Source organism: Drosophila persimilis, unplaced genomic scaffold (assembly GCF_003286085.1).
Source record: "Drosophila persimilis strain 14011-0111.01,24,50 unplaced genomic scaffold, DperRS2 tig00000124-arrow-pilon, whole genome shotgun sequence".
In the NCBI taxonomy this organism is placed as follows: domain Eukaryota; kingdom Metazoa; phylum Arthropoda; class Insecta; order Diptera; family Drosophilidae; genus Drosophila; species Drosophila persimilis.
Window position 1 is genome coordinate 5863889 of NW_020825294.1, and position 16665 is coordinate 5880553.

At 39.5% G+C, this 16665-nt stretch overlaps 2 protein-coding genes and 1 long non-coding RNA gene across 3 annotated transcripts; 1 reads left to right on the forward strand and 2 right to left on the reverse strand.

Moving 5' to 3' along the window:
• Positions 1-708: 708 nt before the first annotated feature.
• Positions 709-981, forward strand: LOC113565397. Its single transcript, XR_003408578.1, has 2 exons — positions 709-787; positions 852-981. It is a non-coding gene; the product is annotated as an uncharacterized LOC113565397 (long non-coding RNA).
• An 11918-nt stretch (positions 982-12899) lies between these two features.
• Positions 12900-13358, reverse strand: LOC113565396. Its single transcript, XM_026987272.1, has one exon. It carries the CDS (start codon positions 13315-13317, stop codon positions 13186-13188), a length of 132 nt encoding a protein of 43 aa, XP_026843073.1. The 5' UTR covers positions 13318-13358; the 3' UTR covers positions 12900-13185.
• Positions 13359-13732: 374 nt separating this feature from the next.
• Positions 13733-15582, reverse strand: LOC6593463 (malectin). The gene has a single exon (XM_002018565.2). It carries the CDS (start codon positions 15312-15314, stop codon positions 14178-14180), a length of 1137 nt encoding a protein of 378 aa, XP_002018601.1. The 5' UTR covers positions 15315-15582; the 3' UTR covers positions 13733-14177.
• Between the last annotated feature and the right edge of the window lie 1083 nt (positions 15583-16665).

The window sequence follows — 16665 nt, forward strand, 5'->3', positions numbered from 1 at the left end:
CACAGATGATAAGTATCTTGCGGTAAGTATCCCCACCTTCTGCTCTACAGACAATATTTGTTTTTCGAACTGGATAGATCCAGTGCACTTAGCGCCATGCGAAATTAGTCTCTTGGTTAATACCCGGAGTAAATATGGCCAGCAATAAACCAGAAGCAGAAGCAAACAGAAGACGAACAGCCCGACATTCAGGTGCCCAGAGCCCATGTTGGTAGTCGGCGGAATTTAGATTGCGGTTCCCTGCTTCGGCCAACCGCGATAAGAACTGATTTCAATTACTATTTGCAAAAATTATATGATCCGGTATTAAGCCTTATCTATCAAGTGCGCGCTCCCCGACTGCGAGTGCGACTGCGACAACCAGATAAAGCCTCGGTCCTCGAATTAAATTAAATAATTCTACTCTACACATGTTGCAATCAAGTGGATGATGGATGTCCTTATCCTCTCGCTATCATCTGGCATATCATTCCGAGGTTGATGTGGAGATACTCGTACTTTTATACGATTCGCTGTACAAATTTCCCTTAAGCGAATGGCCATTGCCCGTCATGCGTAAGCGTTGGATGTAACATTTTAGTGGAACATCATCCAGGAATGTAAATTAAATCCCCACATGAACTCTCAATAATCGATAATCAATTCCTTCAAAGTCTTTGGCCGCGTCTCAGGATGTTAATTTCCTCAAAATTTTCACGGAGAACGTGACCGCAATTCTCTATTGATGGCACTGCCTGAAAATTATTCTTCTTCACCCGAGGCTATCCGAATGTAAATTGAGTGGAAGGTTTGTAATACTCCCAAGAATATAAATGATAATGATTAATGCAGGGCTTTCTATTCGATATTAGATATAATTGTGCTGCTACTGGAACCGTGGTACAAAAGGACTTTCCACATGGAGGCAATCCAGAGTCTGTTTGTACAGAGTTTTATATACATATTTCTCACATTTGTTCAATTAAAATTGATGACCAAAGAGTGATGCCCGCTGTTTTCTCATAATAGGAATCATATTTCTTTACCTCCTATCAAATTGATCTTTACATTCCTTAGAGCCTGTCCGTCCTACCCCAAGCCGCACACGACTATTACTCAACTTCAAAAATTGATTTGAACCACTAACCCCATTTGTTGCAAACTGATGATTAGATTAGCAGCAGACATAAAGACACACAGACAAGCTATTTTCAAGTTCAGTGACTCTGATTAAAGACCGTTTAACCAACAAACCGGTATTAACTGCCGCTTTGGTTGTAATCGAAGAAGCGTTAACATAAATTCTTTGGATTAAATCGAGGTAAAATAAATTAGGCAAGCAGTTTTAATTAATAGCTTGAGAGAACTCTAACAAAACATAACAGTGGATGAAATTTGCGATTCAAGTAGCCACAATTAGGGATAGATTACTTAATAGTGGAATTTAATTGGGGATCAATGGAAATGAGGACAATAGCAAATGAGCACGTGTTTTCATAGACTTTTTAGGGGAATATGAGTATATAGTCCAAAGTTTCTGTTACTCTAACTATCACCCAGATAATCACTTTAAATATATCATAGAATAGAATAGAATATCTCTATCCACTGTAGGTGAAATCATTTCACCTCCCGAGTCGCACATCGCACGGCCCGAGGAAATCCTTGGAAATCAAGCAGCAAGTGCGCCACCATTTAATTGATTTCTTCGCACATCGCCCCGGAAAATGTGTTAATATTTAATTTGAGTTTACTTTATGGACCGAACCCTTGATCCCCCTCTTCCGCTTTGATACTCGGCGATTGATTCCGCTCTCGCTCTCTGTTTCTTTATCACCTCTCTGTTTACTTTGCCCCGCAAAGAGTGCGACTAAATATTTGAGGTAAGGATTTTCTACCAGCAGCAGAGTTCAAGTTTAGCCAGCGGAAAATATTGTATAATTTCAAAGGTCAAACGAATATTTGTATGTAAGTCTAGTATATATTCATGAATATAACCAATTGGGCAGCAATGTGAATATAATGGATATGGCATGATATATATTTTGGCCAGGGACCAAGTTTGTCTGTCTGTCTGTCTGACGCTCACGTAAAGACTGTTTGCAAATGAAACAGAAAATATTGAATTATGGCAAACAACAAATATATATTCATTTTTGGGGGTTGCATTTTGATGGGACTGTACCTGGAGCGGTGGGAAACAAAGTGACATTACAGGTATAGATCCATGTTTTTGTCGAGGCTGTACCAGGAACTGTCCAGAGCATTATTTGATGGGACTTTGGCAGAAACTGTGCTTATCTTTAAAGAGTAAGAATTTAATTTCATGTTAAGCATTGTAACTTTTGTAGAGTAAGAACCTGATTTGCCTTACCAGAAAAGACACCATTACAATCGATCCGAATCGGTCACCGGTTAAAGCCCGAAATGGAAATGATTCGCCATCCCCATTCCCTAACCAAAAACTCCATTCGTTTTGACCAAGTTGTTTTTTTTTTGGCTTGAACCTTGCCCTAAAGCTTCTGAGGTTTGTCGTTACGCTTTCTGCATCGCCTAATCGATAGGAAAATGCCCCACACACTTGTACACAAAATGGTTAAATGGAAAAATGCCATCGCTGCTAGCAGGGCGAATCACACACATTATTTATAAACAAATCAAATGCTCAATTGATTTATGAAAAATGCAACCGGTAAGAACCCACTATTACCGGTTCCAAGCGATTATCCAGAGACCAGAGAGAACATAGAAGAACACAACAACAGAACATCAACACACATGAATACTTTAGGAACTTGGCAGGAAAACTGAATGAGTGCATGCGGCTAGCAGTTTAATTTAAGTTGGAAAAATACGGTAAAACGTTTTCCACATGCGAAAAGACCTTCTCATAGGATATACACAGATGTGCATGGGCAGCACTCGCATATGTACATTTATCCGTGGATGCCAACTTGAATAATGACTGTTTACGACTGAACAAAAGTTCCATTGTCTAGGCGCCATCGGTTTCTGGTTCCCTGAGGCGTGTTCCGGCAAAAATAGTTTTTCAAATAACATTTTATTCCATTATTTGTTTTCTGAATGAATGAATGAATGCCGAAGCATGTCCCATCAGAGGCAAGTGGCTTATTTGATGATCATTATCACCCAACCTGCTGAAACAGGTGAATTTTGTTTTGTAAACTTACGTTCCGTAGAGGTAATAAATATTTACGAGTATTCCTCTTTTCTCTTTGTAGTGTAATGTTTATCAGATTTTTGATATTAAGTCATTTATACTACTAGACAGGTAGCACGAATTCACACTTTTCAATAAGTAGAAAATCGAAACATCCAAGGGTATCCACCTGACAGGGTGGCATTTTGATGGGACTGTACCAGGAATGGAATGGATAGAAACTGAGTTGCAGGAGTAAGGAATTGCCATAGATATGTGGTTTTTTTTATTTTAATTGAAAAGTTACTAATATATATTGGATATGATTACATACAAAATGTTTAAAAGTTTATATCTAATATTTTCTTACAAGTTTTAAGATTTAAAATTTTTGGAGGTATGATTTATGATTTATTTCTATTTTTTTCTAGAATCAATTATTTCATTTTATTTATTTGTTTAATTTTATTATTTTTAATTTTGTTACTAACAAATTTAATAAATTGTGTCTCCTCTTCTTAAGAGACTAAGCATAAATTTACTTTTACATTTTCCTCTACCTTTATCACACCAGGTCCTTTAGGTCTTTTTACATCATAAGAAAACATTACACATGAAATCCTTAAACCTGCTCTTAACCATGTAATCTTGAGACATGTGCAGGATAAATTCAGAGAGAGAGATACAAAAAGTATTCAGAGAGAAAGCAGAAGTATTCTGCCATTGGCAGACCTTCCAAATAATAAATGTTCATCAGCATAAAGCCAAGAGCATAAAAAAGAGTTGCCAAAAAGAAAATTTACATACATATGTATGTGTCGCGGATGGATGACAAACCTAAAGAGAAAACCCAACATAAATGAGAGGCAGAGAACCCAAATAAGAAACAAGAATCAAGGCAAAGCGAAGCAGAGCCAGTGTGGGTATGCTTTTCAGTGTACGGACGTTTTAGATACCCTTTCACAACCAAAACGTTTATTAGATTATGGAAATGCAACGAATGTGTATCCGTTCGCTTATGGGTATATTTGTACAACGAAACAACTTCATTCTGCATTCTTCAGTCTGCAAACTTTATAGAATGCTCGAAACTGAAAGCTAAAAAACTCATAGAAACCGATGGATCTAGATGATCTCGACTTATGTTGAAACCTATAATATCCTCTCTGCTAGGGTATCTACAAATCATTTTGCGGTTTTTTGCGACAAATTTGTGACTGGGACGTGGTTTGAGTGACTGACTGTCTGACAGGCGCCGGATGAGAGGGCGGCCGATCCAAAAAAAAACTTGTATCAGAAATGGCATTGAAATTGTCAGTTGTTGGGGTTTCATTCACTCTTTGTTGTATTTCTATAGGAATATATAAGTACATATGTACATATATCAGTCGTCGCGAGGGGTAGGCGCCATGGCAGCAGACGATAAGGCATTAGAATCCCCCTAACTGGGATTTCAGAGGAAATATTGATTCGAGAAAGAACATTAGAAAAGGAATTTGATTTCCCTTCAAGTTTTAATGTTCTTAAATTGAGTATTAATAGCTTTTACTATCGTCATAATCACACCGCTTAACGACAACTTTGGTTTTTATCTAGCAAACCAAATTTCAAAGAAGTTTTCTAACATTATGACTGCATTCTGATAAAAATATTCCGGTCAGCCCCAAACCAACTGGACCGTAATTAAAAGCTTTAAAATCGATTTGGCATGAACAATTTTCTACGTTGTTCGTTTTTCCCCAAATTGGATTTTTAGCTAAAAGCCTTTTTGGGCTGGTTTCTACACTTGAGATATTGCTCAACTGATTACAAGGAATAAATAATAATTGGGAATAGAAATGGCAGCCCAGCCCCAAAAAGTCATTACACTGATTGTGGTCAAGGCCTCCCCCTGTCGATGATGTCAACACTCTCAATCATAAATCAAAATTCAGTTGTTTTGTTGCAAAAGGGAAACCTGTCAAATATTATCAGGTGGAAAAGGTCGTAAATTTCCACGAGTTTCATGGTTAAAGGGGGACTTTCTACAGGTATTGAAAATGTTTCCCGACTTTCTAAGAATAGCAGAACCGTCCGAGAACTGTAAGAAACTTTCATATATAGTTATAGTCATTCCCATGAAAAACGAACACTCAGAGAACTCTCTGTGTCACCTCTGTAAATATCATACCACCTTTACGACAATGCCACTGACCATCAGCACCTCCATTCTCGTAAGTACATACATGGTCTTAATTAATGAGCAACCACATAAGATAACAAAATGAACAGAGTTTCCATAAGAGTTTCATTTAGAAACTACATTTGTTTATTGGTTGATCGATGTGGCGGTATCTGTGTGGTTTACTCCTATCTAAATTTATTGGCAAATTGATAATAAAATCAAATTGATTGACGATTTAATTCCGATAATATATATTTTGATATGCTCGTCTCTCTCTGTCTCTTCCCACAATCGTGGTACGAGTATATATATATTTATCTATTACATATGTATTTTACTTTTTATTTATATAAGTACATATGTTCACATAAGAATACGTGCCTATAAATATTTATTCATGTGCACCGCTGCTGTTGGTTGAGAGGGGGTCGCCCAATCGAGACAAACTTGTTTTGTAACGATGTTAAAGCAACGGCTTTTTGCCGATAGTGGGCTACTGGAGATTGAGTCATAAAAATTCTCATTAAAAATTGTATTAAAACTATTAGAGTATTATATGACCTATAAGAAGAATACCCTTGAAAGAATATTATCGAGAAAGATTGTTTCAAATCTTTTCCTAGTCTCAGGAACCTTTTTTACAAGAAATACTATGTAATCAAGATGAAAATAATCACGAGTGATAATTATGAACTCATGTTGTAATATTGAATGAGTTTTCATTCAGGGTTTTACAATTTCTTGCACAGATTAAGGAAATTATTACTTCAATAATATTGAAAATAATTCAAGATTAAAAACTTCTTACAAATAAATACATCACTAATAAAAACAAAGACAGTGGTCCTAAGAGCCTCGTTCCTATATCGAGTCTATATAACCATGTTTAAAAGTTTAATTTTATACAAAACTAGTCTCTCAATTTAATATAGTTTCATATAGTACTACAAAAGAAGGAATTACCCGCAACTGATGCTCGATATCAGATGTATCTTTGCTTTATGCATGATTCGGTCCAAGCAATAACAGATAACTATATTCTACCCCTATTGAGTGCAGATCGTTCCAAAATTAACCTCGAATTCGTCATGATCTCTTGACAGAGGGTATAGCAAATGTAAATAACAGAAAATAAAGAGAGAAAACCCAGATTAGAATGGCCTCGCTCTCGGATTTCAGCGGATCTTTGGCTCTGGGTGAAAAGATGCTGGAGAGATGACTCAGCAGTCAAACATTGAATTACCAAACGAGCCACATGGGTGACTGAAGTACAGAAGAGAGAAGAGAAGGCGTATGTATACGGTTGGTTTCTACGAAAATGTCATGTTGTCATGCGTTATCTGCTTGGTAACAGCATAAGGCAGAATAACCGAAACTATCGGAACAGAACCGAAGCATCGTATACCCTTTGCAGATCGATACCATGGTATCTACTATATATTCGATTCCAATAACTAAAGAAAAACATTCCGACCTTCGGTGTTCGCTTGACTATAGGGGACTTTCACTGTAGTTATTGTAGGAAATGCTAGGTGCTTGTCAAAAATGTAGGCCAACGATTGGTATACCTTCTGCAAAGGGTACGAAAACAGCAAATATTATGCACAGTGGCAGAAAGAACTGTATGAACTACCAAAATATATGTCATCTGTATAGTATCTGAGGAAATGTATCTGATGAAAACGGAGGATTGCTTCTGAGCTCTGGCGATGGTGCAAATGAGGTCGTACATCGACTTTTGTCAGCCACTATGCCGTACATATTTCGGAATGCGAAACGGGAACAGCAACAGCAACAACGCTAGACAGAAGTAACAACAAAAGTAGAGCAATTCGGTGAGCGGGGGTGAGAAGATGGAGAAGAGAAAACAAGCGGGAAAAGCAGAGCAGAACAGAGCCGGGCCACGCAGCACCAGCGGCAGCCGGCAACAGACTCAAAATAAACTCAAGTGCACTTTTGGTAAGAAAATTTCAACACGAACAAAAAACTACAGAAAGCGCTTTGCTTGGAAAAAGAAAAATTATAAAAGATGGCTAAAAATACGCAGATATATGTACATATTTCCTACACGTCCGCTGCCTTGATTTCCACTTTATCTACGCACGTTTTTCCACTGTGGTTCCCTTTACTTTACCGCTAGGTTTCGAAGTCGACAGCGACAACAGCAACAGCAACAACAGCCAAAACAAATCAGCCGGCAGCTGTTCTGCCGTTTCTGTTATTTTCTTTTGCACCCCCTCTCGCACCATTAGGACGCAAACACTCTCTCTTTGGCTAGACCAAAGAAGGGTATATTAAATGGAAGGTTTGGCAAGAAATATCACATATTCCATATCCAATAGTTTTTTGTCTTAAATGTTGATTAGAAGACTTTTTTAGTGGATGAGATAACACCAAAATAGGACCACATAACATCTAGAAACTGGCTTGACTTCTACATAGAGGATGACTTCTCGCGCTGTCTCACCTTATATACAATATTCCTTGGTTCAGGCTTTCCCTTGAATTTGTTTTGATTTTTGATTCAGCTTCGATATTGCGATACACGTTTTTAACAATTTCTTCCCGCCAGCAACAAAAATGTTTTATTAATACAAACAAAAAACACTGCCTCTGAAGGGGCCGCGGGTGGAAAAGGGCGCGCACAATTTATACACAAACCACAAACACACACGAGCGAGCGTACCGTAAAACACACAGCTTGCTACTCATTTACATATACACATCACGTACAGGTATGTAAGTGTATTTTATTCATTTTCGAATATTTTTCAAATAAATTGAGTACCAAATTGGCAAACCAAAGACAAAATCGGACCGCTGCTTGCTTGCTCCGCCGGCCGTGGAAAAATTAAAACTGCCTCATGAAATCTAAATACAAATTCGAAAAATCCACTGCTACAGCGACATTTCCAGCTGTTGGGAGAGTCTAACAGAGCGCGGGTCTGTTAAGCCAGAGAACAGAGGAAAACACAGCCGGCAACCAAGGTGTATCAGAACAGGGTGGGGCATTGCTAAAGAGCGCTCTCACGGATGCTGTTTCTGTGTGTCGCAGTATTTAAATATTTTCATGAAACTGCAACGTGAGTTTCAAAAACAGACCAAATGTGCGATGAAATATTGCGTGCCACCGTTAAAGAACTTCGTTTGGATTTCTTGGAACTGTTCCTTAAAAAGCTCAACTTTCAAAATGTATAACTGCTATGCTGACTGGCGGGGTTTGACAGTTTTTTATTGGTTTGGTTGGTTCTGAATTCCCAATTCTTTTGCTGTTTTGCTTTTGACAGCGTCTAACAGAGAGCTGTTAAGAGGTCTGCTTCTGTTAATATAAATAACAGACGTCAACCAAGGTGTATTAAATCAGGGTAAGAAATTTCCAGACAGATCTCTTTTACACGTTGTATGGATTTATTATGGATTAATATGCTGAATTCGAATAAAATATGTATGTGCATACAACTTCACATTTCACAAATTCTGCAACCGAATTGACTAGTATCTGTGGCAAATAGGTATCCGGTCATTGGAGGCAGAGAAGCTCAACACATTTTTAATTGGTTCTGGGATATGACAGGCAATTTCTGAATTCACATTCCTTTTGTAATTCCTTTCCAATTTTGTCGGGTTAATGAAAATGTATGCGGTATAATTGAGCAAACAGACGAACCGGACCGCAAGGGACAGAAGAGTTTTCTGCAGTTTAAATTGATTTTTTTTTGTGTGCATAACAAGGCACGAGCGTGGGCATGGGTTGGGTCCTGTGGCAAGGATAACAACACGTTTGCCATTCCCTTGTAATTGCAAGCCTGTGTGCTGCTGCTCCGGCTGCACTTGGTTGGCAAACATTTCAATAAAGTAGTAGGGTTCGTGGCATTTCCATATCGATCGGTTGGTTGGCTACCGCCATTCGCCAGCAGCCATCTGTCTAGGAGAAGTACCTCCCACCCACTCGTATTACGTAGCATCCAGCAGTGTACACTCAGTGCTCTGGTGGTCACATTATCCTTGTACTTGAACGATTTGCAGGCTAAGTGCACATAATTGAATGCTAAGGACAATCCACTGCAGGTTCTCTTTTTACGACATTGCGTCGTCCGTCTCCGCCAGCATTGATTGGGCGCTCCTAACGACTATTTTATGAATGAAGAAAAAGGGAATTGCTACCATTATGGTTAGTATATCATTTTGCTAATGATTTCCAGCATTGACAATGCGAAAATAATACTGATTAGATTGATTTTTGGTTGAGTGAGTTTTCCTGGGGGAAACCAATCATACTGGTAAATGTTGGCGGAACCTTTGACAAACGTCTCGTTAACTTCTAGGGCGTCAAACTGACAGTTGAGATAGTAGGCCTTGATCAGCACCTCATTAGTGGAGTAGTTTATTATTAATTAGTATTATTGTAATAGCCGAACAACAAATGAGTCTGCGGACTCCGTCGCGCTGCCTGCGCTGAGGGCAGTCATTAGTTTCAGTCAGTGAAAAATATAACTGCATTGGGATTCGCTCGGTCCTTCAGATAGATAGCCACGTTGAAGTCATTCTGATGTTTATCCAAAAAGTTGAGATCCTCGTTTTGGTGAGTTGAAGAAATCAATGCTCTGTGTTTGCTATTTTCTTTCTTCGCCCTTCCAGTCAATTGTGCGCCCCCCTGGCGCTTTGATTTCGGCACCCATCGTATAAGAGTGGTTCTATGTCTAGTATGTCTTGATCAGCACTCGAAGGAACTTCAAACTTTGCAAATGGTTTGGAATCGCCCTGGTTTTGCTTATAGCCTTCATCCCGGATCCTCTCACGCTCATCGAAGACCTCATTGGACTGGGTCTAATTTGAAATACAGACAAAACATAACCAACACATTTGTAACACATAAAATACAGACAAAAGCCTTGAATTACACTTTTACACACTCCTGGAATTGCCAAACAAATAACAAATATTATAGATTGTACCAAAAATACATATTTTATAATGTTTATATGCCATTCATTGTGTTTACACGTATGTATATCTTAGGGGGCTCTTTCTTAAGCAGACATTTGCCGTGGAGAAAGATAAGCATTTCAAACTTTGGTATCAAACTATCATCAAGGGACCTTCCATCTGTACCGCCCATGTTCCCCCATTATGCTCGGCTCGAGACACACAAGCAAATGCTAATAATAATGACTGGGTGAACTGGTTTCTTATGGATATCTGAAGTATTTTCAGGACATTTTCCCCATAATTAAAGACTTTATTATTATGCGCATTCTGCCAAACAATTTTTATGCTACAATATTCAATTCACAAATAAAAACCATTTCTATTAAAATTTCACAAAAAATTAGTTGAAATTTTCCTGTGCACAGGGAAAAACAATGGGAATTGCTGGCGCTTCGATAAAGTGTAATGGAAATACCCCAAAGAACCTCAAAGTCAAACGAAAAGGAAAAGAAAGACCACCACAAAAGCAACAAAAACTTTTTTGGAAAAGTTTTGGCCTTCAAGAAGGCTCTCTCTCAAAGAGGAGCAAATCCATACTTCAGGTTCATTAGACTTGAATGCAAAGTGTGCGTGCGGCTTAAACTTTCAGCTGAAAAACATCATGATAATAATAACAATGTCCCGAAAACCAAACCCCCAGCACTGCGGGAGGCACTGCTGCGGCGGGCCATTATGTAAGCGTCAGGCGTTGCTCAAGGACAAACGAACACACACACAGCACAACCGAAGGATAGCAAAGCGCCAACAGGAGACGGACGTACAAATCAGGCGTCTTCTCCCCCTCAAAACCATCACATATATCCACCAGACAGTTGAGAAACGGGGCCCACTCACCCTAATAGCAAATGGAATACTACAACGATTTTATTACATATTACACTTTTGCAATGACCATGGAGGAAGGATACCAAATGGACATTGGAGGAGCACCACGCAGCAGCAGCAGCAGAAGCAGCATTTGTAAATCAGGGGAAAAAAACAAACTTGTAGCATTAGAACGTTTGGGGCGTGACAGCTAGACAATACTTATGGCTTTGCCGCAGTGGCAGAAGAAACAGAACAGAATGACTGCCAAAAACTAATAATCCGAATGACAGTAAACTCCATTTGCCACGGAAACAGGAAACTAACATTTCTAGATGGGGAAAGCTACTTGTATTTACAGTGAAAGAAGTCTTTGGTAGACAGGGAACCCTGTTATTCTAAAAGTCCGAGATATTGCAGATAGCAATAAGGGGATGTTTTCGCAACAGAGAACTTTGACTGTATTTATTTATGAGTAATATTTGTGAATGGGCTTATTGTTTATGATGGATATTCCGCCTTTAAGAAGTAGAGCAATCTAATACAAGATTTTTATGATTTTTTTCCATACACAAGATAGACTTTAGAATTTACAGATCATACAAGAAGTTAGTCCCTAAATTCCTTAACTTCCGGTACTAATGATTAAAGAACTGAAGCTTTTATCTTCTTCTGTCTGACTGACTGCTTAATATGGATTAAAGGATTTCGATTGTCAATTGTATCCCCCCCTTGTATGTCAAGTTCATTTCGGTCGAAGGTCAGCCAGCAAAAGATTTTTTTTGGGCTTCGATGCCATTGTCCACATGACAAAACAAAGTTATTTACTTGGACAGGCGGCAGTTGGAAGGAACAACAATAATGGTACAAACATGGAGTCCTGCGGCTCATTTATCATTATATAAAGAACACACGCACACACACTGAAAGCTCATACAAAAACCAAAGCATACTTTTGAGCGTTTGATGCAGCTGCGTCTGCGAGACGCCGTTATTATTGTTATTGCAGTAGCAGTAGCAGCAGCAGCAGTAGCAGAGGCAGTGACAGAGTCTGGACAAGAGGCAGAGACAATAGCAGGATACAAAAACCGGGGCAGAGAGAGACAGCAGAGATGCAGTAGCAGATACAGCACAACAGAAGCAGTGGCAGAGGCCGGGTAAAAGGCAGCAATGTGTGACGTAAAAACGACGTCGACATTGGTGTCCGGCATTGTCAACTTATTTTTGTTTAGCGTAGGTACCGTTACGAGTACCAGTGGGTGGCGCTTCAGTTACATGCGCATTCGGTAGGAAAACATCTGTTTGCCGATTGACGTGGGAGAGAGAGAGAGCAACACAAAACCAGAGAGAGTGTAAGTTGTATTGAAGGTAGGGTGAAGCTCTCTCCGTATTTGTTTGTGTGTGTGTAAACGTGGCAAGCCAGAGACACAATGGAAATCAAACAATAGACATCGTGAGAGCGGCAATGCCTCACCTTATATAAATATGTCTTGAGAGAGCGCAATTGACAAGCAGAGAGGGAGACATCCTTCTTTTTTACCGATGACGGGTTGTTTTTTTTTCTTTAAGGGTACCATTGGTTTTGGACCTTTAGGATTTATGCCTTTGCAGGAGCTTATTAGATGCCACAGTTTAAACAAGATTTATGGCCACCTATTATGCAATTAGGGACCTGAGCACCTGTCTAGACCAAACAATTCTTTTTCTTACATAAGGATGAGAGAGCAGGGAAAAGCATGTTACTTACCGTTAATATTTTAGAGTTTCTCACAGACACACCTAATATACATATATTTATTAAAATATTTCTAGGTTTCCTAAGCCGGTAATTTATCAGTTATGTTCAACTCTCTGATATTCTTGAGTTATGGTTTTTCTTTAAACTCTACTTTTTACGGTCTTATAGTACTAACATAATGGGATTCTCAATTTTAATAGCACTATGTAATACACTTACACACACAAAAACACACACGCACAGCCCGATATTTGTTATTGGATGAGGAAGGAAGGGAGTGGGGGAGGCAACGGGGCAACACGAAGGACAGGAGCGACAGTCCGGCAGAGCAGGGCGACGGCCTGCTCCTGCTTAAAGCGAACGCTTCAGCACATTCAAGATTTGCATTAGATTTGCCGTTTTCATATAAACAGCAACCAATTTGATGTGATTTTTGTGGAAATTTGTGTACTTGCTGAAGAACTGGCGCGTGGACATTTTCATTGCCAATTCGATGGAGATGGAGCCACGGCGCACTGATGACTGAATTTTCTCTTTCGTTATCCTTCCGCAAGTTTCCTATCGATATCGATATAGGCGCAATGATGCAAAATAGTCGTTTCCACTGGCAGCCTCAGGTTACTGCGTCTGGAGAATAGCTGATATGTGTGTTTAATGACTAGGAAAGTACCCAAATTTTGGAAAACAACAAAATTATGGAATACGGCTGGTAAATGGAGGAAAGATATGCTTAATGATAATATTGTTTGTTATTTTCAGACAGGATGTCTGCCAGGGATGATATATCTAGCTCGATAGCTATCAGTGTTGAGCAATAGGTTCGAAATTGGAACCAGTAATTAACTGACAAACGTGACGTCACAGAAATTGCAAACTAAAAATGAACCACAATATTGGATTATAACAAACAAGGTTGATTCTTTATTTCATTTCGATTCAAAAATTAAACAGTTTTCAAGCAAAACTGCCATAAAACCGCTTAGAATTTGTGCGCACATTTCTCCATAGAACAACACCGACTAAAATTTAAGTTAAGTTTGGAAGAATCGAGTTACAATATGTTTAAGTACACTCAGCCTGGAACGGCAGTAGTCAAAAAAAGGAACACATATGCACGGACTTAGGTTTATAGAGAGAAACGATATATGGGGAGAGGAGGCGGAGATCTGTGCGTCTTGTGGCAAATGCAAAGGAAAAAGAGGATGGGAAAGGAGGGAAAGGGGGGTCTCTAGGGTATGCCTAACGTACAAACTAAACGATAAGTATACAATTAAGTCTTTTATCAAAATCACAAAAAGCAATAAATCAAACAGGCCGAGGCACCAAGATCGTTCCCATGGGGATCACAGCTTGCACAGGCAGAAAAGCAGCGGTATGAAAGCTCCGATGGCGATAAACACTGGAAGCAATATGGAAGAGTCATCCATCGAATATGGATTGGGTTGACGTGGTCCGCTGAACGCACGTTTCGAGTCGGGCGTCTGTGATTGGGATTGCTCTTGGCGTTGTTGTTGCTGCTGCTGCTGGGGCTGCTGTGGTGGCTGTTGTTGTTGATGATGATGATTCTGGTGTTGGTGCTGTTGCTGTGGTGGTGGTGGTGGTGCATGCTGCTCGATCATGTCCTCTTCCTCCAGCTCATCCAGATCGTCTAGGTCCTCGTCATCCTCGTCTATTTCGTCTCGTTGAGTGCGTACCACACGCTCCTGCTGTCCCTGATTGGGCTTCTCGGGTCCAATCCTGGTGCTGGCTTCCGATGTGGGAATTTGGCTAATGTCTCCTTTGAGCAGGGCAAAGGCATTGATCTTGGGATTGTCCAGGGCACCCTTGATGAAGTCCAGCCGCAGCTGGCCGTTCCTCACATCCGATACTTCGCCCAAGTAGTGCAGTCGCCCGTTGTTGATCTTGAAGTAAACAATCTCATCGTGGGCCGAGCCACGACCCACCTGCTCGTAGATGTCCAGCTGTCTGATGACCGTATGCTTGCGATTCAGCAGCACATCGAACACCTTGCGCCCGGGGGCATCGAAGTACACCTCGCAGAACTTCATTATCAGCGCATAATCACCGTCGCCGTCGGTGGGGAAGTCGTAGCCAAAGGTCGTCGTGTGGTAGCGCTCCGTGCGATACAGCATCTCGTCATGCTCGTGCGTTCGTCCAATCATCAGCAGATGCTTGCCGTAGTCCGAGGCAATGCCCACATTCTTTAGTGGATCCGCCTCGTAGGTAATGCCATTGCGGTCCGTGTGCTCTTCTCCGCCGGCATTCACTGCGTACACAACCTTAAGAGGATCGGCGGCGGCCATACTGAGGCAGCAGCAGCCGATGAGCAAAAGCAGCACCACGACCGGCTGCAGGGGCTGCCCTCCTCTGCATCCAGTACTACTATTACTACTTGCCCGCAAGTAGTCTCCACCATTGCATGCTACGTTGCACATGTTCTCAGTCGTTTTTGTTGTTGTTAATTTGAGTTTCTTCTTCATGTTGATTTTTTGTGGCTGCCGCAGGTGCGGTTCTTTTTTTGGGGGCGTCCACTCGTTGCGTGCCGTTGAGTTCTTAGCTCCGATCCCTTACTTCACAGTGGATGTACGGCCAATTGATCCATTAACAATATATTTTTATATATTGCAGCCTTCGTGTGCCAGGGGGTTGCGCAGTAGTGCCACACCAGCGGCTAACCACACCATTCGCGGTATTACAAATATTGGCAAAAGACACTTGCTCCGATCTAAGCCACTAATAGCTTATCCTGTACTATTAATTTGCAAAAATTTTAGCAAAATTAATAATTTTATTTCTGTCGACTCGTGTGACCAGTGAACTGACTTATCGTTAAAATATACCGTCCGACCCTCAGAAATATACCAAAATATACCATCTCATTTGAAAAATATACCGTAAATATACTGACAAATTCAAGTTATATTTTACATATTACTCGGTTTTGATATTCCGTGCAATATTACTAGCTATATAGAATATTTAGACATGCCCACATCATTTTATACGATTTATGAATCAATTTTGTACTTAACTGGTTTATTCTAAATACTTGCTTTTATAGGATCTTGTCTAAAAAAAGGTTTTAGCGAAATAGGTCAAAACAAAAAAACGAAAGAGTAGTTCAAATAGTAGTAGTTCTTAAATAATAAATAAAGTAGTTCTACCCTGCAGTAGTGAGAGGTGTTCCACAATTAAGCAGTTATGTGGTTCAAATGACCTTTGATTGACCAGTAACAATAATTATATGCCGTCGTAGAGATGATTATAACCTAATATGTACTTTCTTTTATATTTATTACATGTTTTGCAGAAACATATTAATGTTTATCTCAGCACATTTCCAGGGCTGCAATATGAAAAACACTTTGCAGCACTGCTTTTTAGTTTACTTTCGCTAAAAAGACCGGGAGTATTCAAATAATTGTGCCGTAATTAAACATTTTACAAATTAAAACGAAAACAGTTAATCAAATGAAATAAATATATAATAAAATGCAATACTTAATTCATATTATAAATTATGGAAGGCTTTTACATAGTTTTTAACAACTGAATTATCATAAATGTTAGCCCTAGAGTTGCATGCCTCATGTAAATGTTTGAAATCCATTTGAATTTGTATATGTATATTTGACTATAACGTTTAAATAAGCTTAAATATTTAAATTGATCGTCAATGCTTTATATATTAGCACATTTAAGATAAATATAATGAAATTAAACATTTTAGCGCGCCAACAGCTGGTTCCAAAACACGAGTGCTTAACATCTGCACACAACCGCTTTACAACACTAATCCTATCCGCTACACGTGCATTGGCTGTGATGGAA